This window comes from Panthera tigris, chromosome A3 (assembly GCF_018350195.1).
Source record: "Panthera tigris isolate Pti1 chromosome A3, P.tigris_Pti1_mat1.1, whole genome shotgun sequence".
Classification (NCBI taxonomy): Eukaryota; Metazoa; Chordata; class Mammalia; order Carnivora; family Felidae; genus Panthera; species Panthera tigris.
The window spans coordinates 21055286-21064221 of NC_056662.1; the positions used below are offsets into that span (position 1 = coordinate 21055286).

Consider the following 8936-nt stretch of genomic DNA (forward strand, 5'->3'; position numbering starts at 1 on the left):
ACAATAGGGAGCCATAGAGGGCTTTAAGCAGGGGGAAGGGCTTGCTGCAATTTGTGCTTTGGATGGATCCTTCTGACAGAGCAGAAAAAGCAGAACTGGTGAGACCATCTAGACGAGATAATAATTCAGGCTCCATTGTCTCTCGTCTGGGTAGTTCAAGAGCCTTGTGGTGACTGGTGGGATGTGTGGGGGCAGAGGAGGGGACACCTGGAGGGCCTGTCTCCTTCTCCCACCAACTCTGCTGCCCCTGGGCAGCCAGTGAGGGTTTGAAGTCAGGGGATTTCTTCGAACCACAGAACACCGAGCCCCCCAGCCCCCAAAGCCACTCTTGCCTCATTTTCCCCATCTGTGAAATAGGGATAACCAAACACCCGACCTCATAGAATTGTTGTGAGGGTTAAAAACTCTGTTATAAATACACAGAAAAGCACCTGGTACACAGTGAGTGCTTGTTAAAACGTGAGCTATTTTTTTTATCATAACCAGGCATATGGTAAATACTCTATAGATATTCATAAAACGAATTGTTATTAAAATCAACCTAAAGGCGAATCAAGGAGTGAGTTTGAAATTAGAGAAAGGAAGTTGAAAGCAAGATTCCCCCAGTCCCTTGACCAGATGGGAGAGAGTCAGGGAGTCCCGAAGAAGATCAAGGACAGTTTAAGTCAGTGCCAGGGGTTAGGCCCAGGCCCCACGGGTTGTTAAGTGAATGGATTTGGCCAGGCCCAGCAGGTTTGTTAGGGGGTCTCCTGAGCACAGGAACCTTCCTTGTTTCTTTAACACGGACCTACACCTTCTGGCCCAGCCCTGTCCTAGGACTTCCTCTAAATTCAATTGGCCAACTTCTCCCCTTGTGTCTGCTTATACCACCTTCACGGACTCGGGCTCCTCCCCGGGGACCCTGGGAGGTTGTCTGTAGTGGGGGAAGAGCAGGGTCCTTTGGAGGCTTTTGTGTGTCCACTGATGGAGGAGATGAGTCAGGGATCCCAGGGAAGAGCCTCCCTTGGCAGTCTTCTTCCCTCCCCGGTGGGTCTCTCCCATCCACCTTGGCCACTGCCACCACCCTGCTGACTCCAGGAAAACCAGGCTGGAGAAACATGGAAGGTTGGCTCTAGGGACGACAATGGAACGAAAGAGTGAGAGAGAACAACAGATTCACAATGGGGTGGGCTCTATATAAATGGATTCTTGAGCAGAGTCCAAAAAAAAAAAAAATCTCCTTTTCTTACCCCACTAATTATACACAAACAGGTCAGGCTACATTATTTGTGGGCCCACTAAAAAATGAACCTGTGGGGACCCTCATTCAAAAATTAAGAATTTTAAGACAAGTACCAGCAGAACATTAAACCAAGCATGAGGCTCTTCTGAACATGGGACTTCATGGGACTACACAAATTACCACCCGTGAAGCTGGCCCTGAACACAAAACTCGAGTGCATGCACGTGTGTGTGTGTGTGTGTGTGTGTGTGTGTGTGTGTGTGTGTGTTTCCAGGGAAAGCACGCTCAACTGTCAAGGTCATGACCCACAAAAGCTAAGAATCGGCGTAACGGAGGTTAAGCAAGGGTCGCTGCTTCTCACCCCACCTCCGTTCTCTACTCAGACAGCCAGGGGCTCCACATTGTGACCTACGTTGTGGATTAGTGACAGGTTGCATCAGCTGACTTGGGAATAGGGTAGGCCACGTGGCTGTGGGAACGGAGAGAAGTGGATGTGTGAGAGACAGAGTCTAGGACTTACTGATGGACTGGATATGGGCTGAAAAGAAAAGAAGGTGTAAAAGCTGGCCCCTGCATTTACGGCTCGAGGAATGAGACCAATCCATGGAGGCGCTGGCTGTTCATGGAGATGGAGAGGAGCTGGAAGAAGAGCGGGTGCTGTGTTTTGCTTTGTTGGGTAGCCAAGGGAATCAAGACTCCCATTCTAGCCAGGAAAATGTGTCAAGCAGCTAATAGAGCTGAGAAGGAAGGTGAGAGCGTCGGCATCGTTGGCACGGGGATGGCATTGAACTCCACTGGAATGGATGAGACCTTTCCGGGCTTCCAGGTGCCAGAGCCCTGGTACTTCAGGCAAATCGCTCAACTCCACTGCCGATTAGGGTCATTTGCAAAACGGAGGCAAGAATAATATCCTCCTCATAGGATTTCGTTAATGAGCTTGTGAAAGGGAAATGCTTGGCAAAGGCCCTGGTAGCTATGAAGGCATCCACTGAGTATCAGCCATCATCATCATCATCACTGTCGAGTCATTCCTTCTACAAGTATCTAGTGATTCCCCATTGTGTGTCAGGTGTGGCCGGGAGTGCTCTGGATTTGGATGCATCAATTATTGAGCAGGTCAGAAGGTGATCAGTGCTATCACGGAAGACAATCTAGAGTGGAGTAAGGGGGACATTTGAGCTCAACCTCAGAGATGAGGGAGTGCACCAAGTGGATGTGGGGGAAAGAGTTCCAGGCAGAGGAAATAGCCAGTGCAAAGACCCTAAGGAGGGTGGTGGGGGGTGAGGTCACGCAGGTAAAGGGTAGGGGATCTTTGTAAAGGAACTCTTCATGGCAGAAGAGGCTGGTCCTCCAACATGGCAAAAACAGGTCTCCAAGAGAATGACGCAGAGGGTTCCCCAACATGGAGGAGAAAATCAGCTCTCCAGTGTGGTGGAGGGAACAGATCTCCAACACAGCAGCTGCCCTAGGCTTTGGGTAGGACCTGAGGCTCCCCCTACCTGCCCCCAGAAAGGTCTCACCTGGCTGAAAAGGCTCACCAGCAGGGCTCCTCCTCCTCTTGGCTATACAGTGTCCCCTCCCAGCAAAACTGGGCTGGGCCTTTGCTCCAGGGCTCCCACTCAAAGCATAAATCTGAGTCGTCTTCCTCTGAATCTGTGGAGGTACAAGACAAGGCCTCTTGGGTGGTTACATCCTATCTCCTACCCCTGACCCAAAAGGAGCCCCCTGCCAGGTCTGGGCATCCCCGAGACCGAGGGGCCAAGGCCGAATCATGACATATGGGACAGCCCAGAGATCTCAGGAAGACTTCAGGACCTTGTAGGTGACCAGGGACCAAAAAAGTTGTCTATGACTCAGAAGGTGGCTAGATCTACCTAATAAATAGGGAAGGGCCCTAGAGGCAAGCAAACGACCTACCTGTATTGGGTGTGGTCCAAGAACGGCACTGAGGAGACACAAATCCAACAATGACCCATCCATCCATTTGTCCACCAGTCCATTTATTAACATATATCTGAGTGTATAAATGCAATGATTTCCACTGCAGCACTGTTTTGTGGTGAAGCATGCACAAGCAATAAAACACCCTGGAAACTGTGTGTGTGTGTGTGTGTGTGTGTGTGTGTGTGTGTGTCCATCATGAGAGATCTGGTTGACTGAAGTGTAGCACATTGCACCGCATAAAGAGCTGGCCCATCTATCCAACAGCAAGTCAGAAGCTGTTAAAACAATTGCATGAAATCTGTAGCTTTCGACTTGCAGGAGGTCTATGATACATTACAAGCAAGTTTCAGAGAAATGTATATAGGAGGATCTCCTCCCTTTTTCTGAAAACCAAGCTAACAATCCTGCCCCCTCTCCAATTTTTTGGAAAACCCACATGTGTTATTAAATAGGAGCATGCGCTTGTGAACACGGCTTGTCTCGAGAAGGTGAGGTCAAGGAGAAAGGAGAGGAGATGGGGGAGATTCCTTCTCTTACTGTACTTGTAAGATGTTTCACTGGTTGCAGAAAAGTAAAGGAGGCTGAAGAGAGCCCTCCGCAGTTCCAGCAGGTGCACTTGTTTGAGGTCAGGGAATTCAAAGGTAGCTTTGGATTTAACACCTCGCTCCGAGGACCACCACGAGGGTGGGCAGGACCCTCGAAAGGCGCATTTCGGCCTTAAATCCATCTCTTTGGAGGTTTCTCTTCTTCCTTCTGCAAATTCCTTTCCAATGACAAAGGAAACGTCCCAGCAGAGCACCTTCCGCTTGAAGGGCACCATGTGGCTTCACCCTCTCTCTTAATGTCATGGTCCAGGATTAGTGTTGTCCCCACTGGCCAGCTTCTGCAGGGCTCAGCCACCCACCACCTTTTCTCGTCTCAACGGCCATCTTGCCAGGCGGTTCCCTTCTCCTCCCCTTGCTCCCCTGTCTACTTGAGAAGGCACGTCCTCATGGGCCACGTGGCACTCCCTGCTCAAACCGTCTGCCTTCTGGGCCCTGGCACTGCCCTGCTGAGCCAGGCCGGATGGGGGTGGGAAGGAGGAATCAGAGCCAGTCCTGTCTGCTTTTCACACTGGATGCCAGGCCAAACGAGTTCCAATAACAAGATCCACAGCAGAATAGAAGAGCACAGGCCAGGGTGTCCTGAGAACAGGTCCCTCAATTCTTGGCAGGCCCAGACCCTGGCACAAGGACAGGACCGACGCAGTAACTCTAAGAGTTCCAAGAAGACTGGGACCCTGAGGGAAGACTGCTCGCCCCACATTCCGGTCATTGCAAATGACCAAAGGCCTTATTGCAAGGGGCCGTGTGAGATGTCGGAGAAAGTCTGAGGACAGGGAAGGCTGTGGATGGTTTTAGAGCAGGGCCTTCAAGGAGAATGGAGTGCTGGAGATTAGTGCCCTAGACCTTAGGTAAGGTGTCTCCTCGGAGGAGCCATCCAAAGCCATGCCTATACGTCCTCCTACCATGACGAAAAGCAAACACTGACTGGATAATTTCTCAGCCTATAAGCACCTACTATGTGCCACGTGTGTACATGTACTGGATGCCCTACCCTCAACATGCTCTCTCCACAGCCCCAAATGGAAGGGGCCCTTATTATCTCCATTCTGTCGATGAGGAACCCAAGGCTGAGAGAGGACTTGCCCCAAGTCACAGAGCTGGTAGGCAGCAGAGGCAGGAGGTGACGCCAGATAACCGGCACTCGTAAGTACTTCACAGGTGTGTGACCTGGGCACGTTGCTTCTCTCCCCAAGCCTCGGTTTCCTCAATTGTACGATAAGGATTACTTCGCAGGGTTATTCTGAGGATTAAATGAAATTATGCACATCAGTGTTTACCACAAGCCTTTGCACAGGGTAGAGAAAAGGTTAGCAATTATGATGAACTATTCAGGGGCAAGGCTAAAAATCTGAGCCCACGTTTCCTCGACTCCAGAGAGACGGCATTTCTAGCCACACAGACAAGTGCTCTGACTCCCACCAGCCACCAGCCCGCTGCCTGACGTTTCGTCCCTCAGGGAGGGCTGCGGTCCGTCCTGGGAATATGAGAATGTACTTTAAATAGACATTTTCTGGAAGCTCTTGCCAGGAACTCCCAATAATTACACCATTACAAGCACCCCACATCTGAGCTCCTGGGGAGGGTTTGGGGGTGAACTGCTTCCCCTGTCTCAATGCCGTCTGACCAGAGCTGGCAGCCTATCAGTACCCTCCCTCCTCAGCGGGCCAAAGGTCATGGAACTCTGGAGCAGGAGGTGGGAGGGCAAGAGTTCCCTAGGAAGAGGCCCCCTGGAGAAGGGAGTGCCCAGGGAGCCAGGACACCTGAGGAGCAGAGGGTGACCCCTGCCACTGGCCCCCAACTTCCCTCATGGCCAGCTTCACCCCGCCTTCTGTTCCTCTTGGTGACATACTGAGCTCAGGGCAAAGTGTCAGCCTCCGTGATCTGGCGTCCCAGAGAATCCAGATCCTCCCTGAGGTACAGTCCGGGCAGAAAGCAGTGTGAGTGGTCCCTGGGCACCTAATAAAGGCTTAGGGCTGCCATGTCCCATCGTCTAAGTTGTTTACTGCACAAAAGCACCCAGCTGAGGGAGCAGCAGGGGCTGAAATCTTCCCCCAGCCTTGTGCCCTGGCTATACCCACAGGAGAGGGCCCCTTTCCCTACTTCATCTGTCCATAGGGGCCACCTATTTCTGATTTGTACCAAAGACCTTCTGTGCTAGCAGTGGCCCTGAGGGGACACAGGTGTGCACACGCACATACTGCTCCCGAACTTGGGGACTCACTCTTGGCCTCTAGGTCGAGAAACTAAACTACTTGATTAATCCTTTTCCCCTACAGGCGACTGCTCGTCTCAGCCAGCCCAGCAGTTAAAGCACAAGAAGGAAACTGGTCTCTGCGGTTGCTTCAGGACCCCCTACCAGGCTCCAGGATCAGGGCCCCTGCAGAGCAGCTCACCTTGGCTAAGTAAGAAGCGTAGCCAGACGATCAGCAAGACCAAGAGCAAGCCCACGGGCAGGCAGAGCCAGAACACCAGGAAAGAAAACGTGAGGTCGTCCACCAGTGGCACCAGCGGGTACTTCATGGTGCGCGTGTGGCTAAGCCGGGCCTGCCTGTGCCGGGCTGGCAGGGCTGCCCTGGGGACCTGGGGGGCCGGGCCACACTCTGCTCTCAGCCCAACTGTGACTGAGTGGGTGACGTAACAAGGAAGTCACAACGTCCTTCAGACACAAGGAGAGCTTGGCAGTCAGTGGCAGTGGAGACAGTCTGGCTAAGAACAAAAGCCCAGGCTTCCAGGCAGGCCGACTTGGGTTTGAATTCCTGCTGAGATCCTAGGGGTTCATGAGACACCTCCTTGCATCCTCTTAGAAGATGGAAACAATTCTCATCTCACCAAGCTGCTAAAAATCAGAATAAACGATGGGATGAGCATCGCCCTCGGGTGGGTGTTCATGTATTTTGAGGTCACAGGTTCCTTCAGGAGCCAGCCAGATCCCAGGCCCTGTCATCCGGGCTACAGGTGCCCACATCTGCACCTGCTGGCAGTGGGGGGGGGGGGGTGGGAGGGGGTGGCAGACTGGGTGGAACGAGGTGCATCTAAAGCAGGCAGCTGTCACAGCTTCAGGCAGTTAAGTGCTGTGTGGGAAAGGCAGGTCCAGTATTGCCACATCTATTCCAAGAGAGCCCCCCAAACCTGCATTTTTATGCGAACTCTCCCAACTTAAAAATGTTGCATCAAGCATTTAAAACACGGTTGGCTAAACCAAACAAGTCTGCTGAGCCAGCCTGGGTCACTGGGCTGCCATTTAAAAACATTCTAACACACAATAGGTCCTCAATAAATGACTAATCTAGAAGCTTCTGCACCTCTCATTAGAGTTTTCAGTGAGGGGCTTCTAAGGCGTCGGCCTTGCTCCTTTGTGTCCCAGGTGCACAGATGACTCTCAAAAGTCATTCTTCTCTCTTCCCACCTCTTCTGTCATTCATTCATTCGGGAAGTAGTTCGTACACCTCCCTGTGCAAAGCCCTGTGGCAGGAAGGAGGCTCTGGACCTCCAGGGCCCCAAATCCTGGCACTGGAGCGAGACTGGCCAGACGGGGTACCTGACATGTATGGGAAGTTCACAGGCAGAATGGCTGCTGCCTGTGGAGGGGAGGGAGGCACAAGCATTGCCCTGTCCAAGAGGATCCTGGGCCAGCTGCCCCAGTTACTGCGGGCAAGTGCCTGTGAAACACACCAATTCCTACGCTCCCCTTGCTCTGAGTCAGAGACTCCAGGTGAGGCCCAGGACGCAACACGTTCAGGAGCAACCAGTCTGATGCGGCCCAGATTTTGGCATCACAGCAACTCACGGAGCACGGGTTGGAAGGTCAGGCAGACCCAGTTCCAGGTTGGGAGAGCAGATGCGAGAAGTGGGTGGTAGACCTGGGGGAGATACGGGGTGGAAGGATGCCCCTAAGACGAAGGAAGACACCAGCTCAGGGAGAAAGGCAAGCGGAGCCAGCCACAGAAAAATAGGGAACGGGTGGCAAGGCAGGGCAGGGGACGGGAGAGCTGGAGCTCGGAAGCCAGTGGTTGAGAGACCGTTTTAGCCCAGTGTCGGGATGACTGGAGTCCCCAGAGGGGGAGGCCTGGGTGGATGGCATTAGAATGTGTGTCTAAGAAAAACAGTGCCTTGGCAGGCTGTGCCACTCAGAGTCCAGAGGCCAAGACCAGGAGTGGTCTGGGTTGAGGTTGGGGGTGGGGGTGGGAATCTCTTGGCACTGGGTCCTGAAGGGACTGGGGTCACAAAGGGCTGAGCAGCAGCACGTTTTCTTGCCAGAGCCCAAAATAGGACCACTGTGCCATCAGCCCAAGGAGACACTTCCCTGGCCACCAAGAACCAGCCGGAGTCCTGAGGGCAGAGCAAGCACGGACACACAACTGCAGGGGAGGCAGCTCCCAGCCCTGGCTTCCAGGAACAGTTCGGGCGGGGGGGGGGGGGGGGGGGGCGGTCACATTCACGTCCGGTCGAGTCAGTGCCAGGCTGGAAGGGCGGCTCATGGCGGAGGCGGTACACCCTAACCATTCTCATCACTGGTTCTTGAAGTGGTACAACCCCCCACACAGAGCTAGGCGGGAAGGTGCTAATCGGGCTGCATGGAACCCTCTGTAATCAACCCTCCTCACAGGGACAGCAGGTGACGGCGGGGGGGAGGGGGGGGGTGACTTCCTCTGCGTCTCTCCCCTTTCCCGACTGCTAGCCCTGGCAGAGCCCAGATCTTCGGCAGAGGACATGGCCGGCATATCCGTGTTCCTACAACACAGCCGGCCGGGCCCTCGGTGAACACCAGCCCCTGTATGGTGGCGCTTCTGTTGGCCGGGCTTCCGCTGCACAAGCTCTGTGGTAACTCTGTACAGTGACAGAGTAACTACACCCATCGAGGTGATCGATTCATAGTGTGTAAAAATAGCAACTCATTATGGTATGCCCTGAAACTAAGACGGTATGTGAATTATAATCCAACTAAAAATTTTTTAAAGACTTAATCTAATTTTGAGTATTCTGTGTAACTTCTACAAAACCAGAGTAAAAACGCACAGATCTAAATCACGACGGTCAGCCAAAGCAGAGCACGCACGCCCTGGAAACAGTAAATTAGAAACACCCACTGCAGGAGTCAAACTTCAGCCTGTAACCAAAAGCACACAAAACATTATTAGATAAGAATCTCCTTAAAATTTAATTGA

At 52.7% G+C, this 8936-nt stretch overlaps 1 protein-coding gene across 1 annotated transcript; it reads right to left on the reverse strand.

The window, feature by feature from the left end:
• ADIG (adipogenin) lies at positions 1 to 6754 on the reverse strand. The gene is given in 5 exon segments (XM_042980420.1): positions 1 to 820; positions 822 to 1008; positions 1010 to 1087; positions 2761 to 2875; positions 6165 to 6754. Coding segments are annotated over 5 exon segments (678 nt in total). The 5' UTR covers positions 6292 to 6754; the 3' UTR covers positions 1 to 649.
• Positions 6755 to 8936: the final 2182 nt, after the last annotated feature.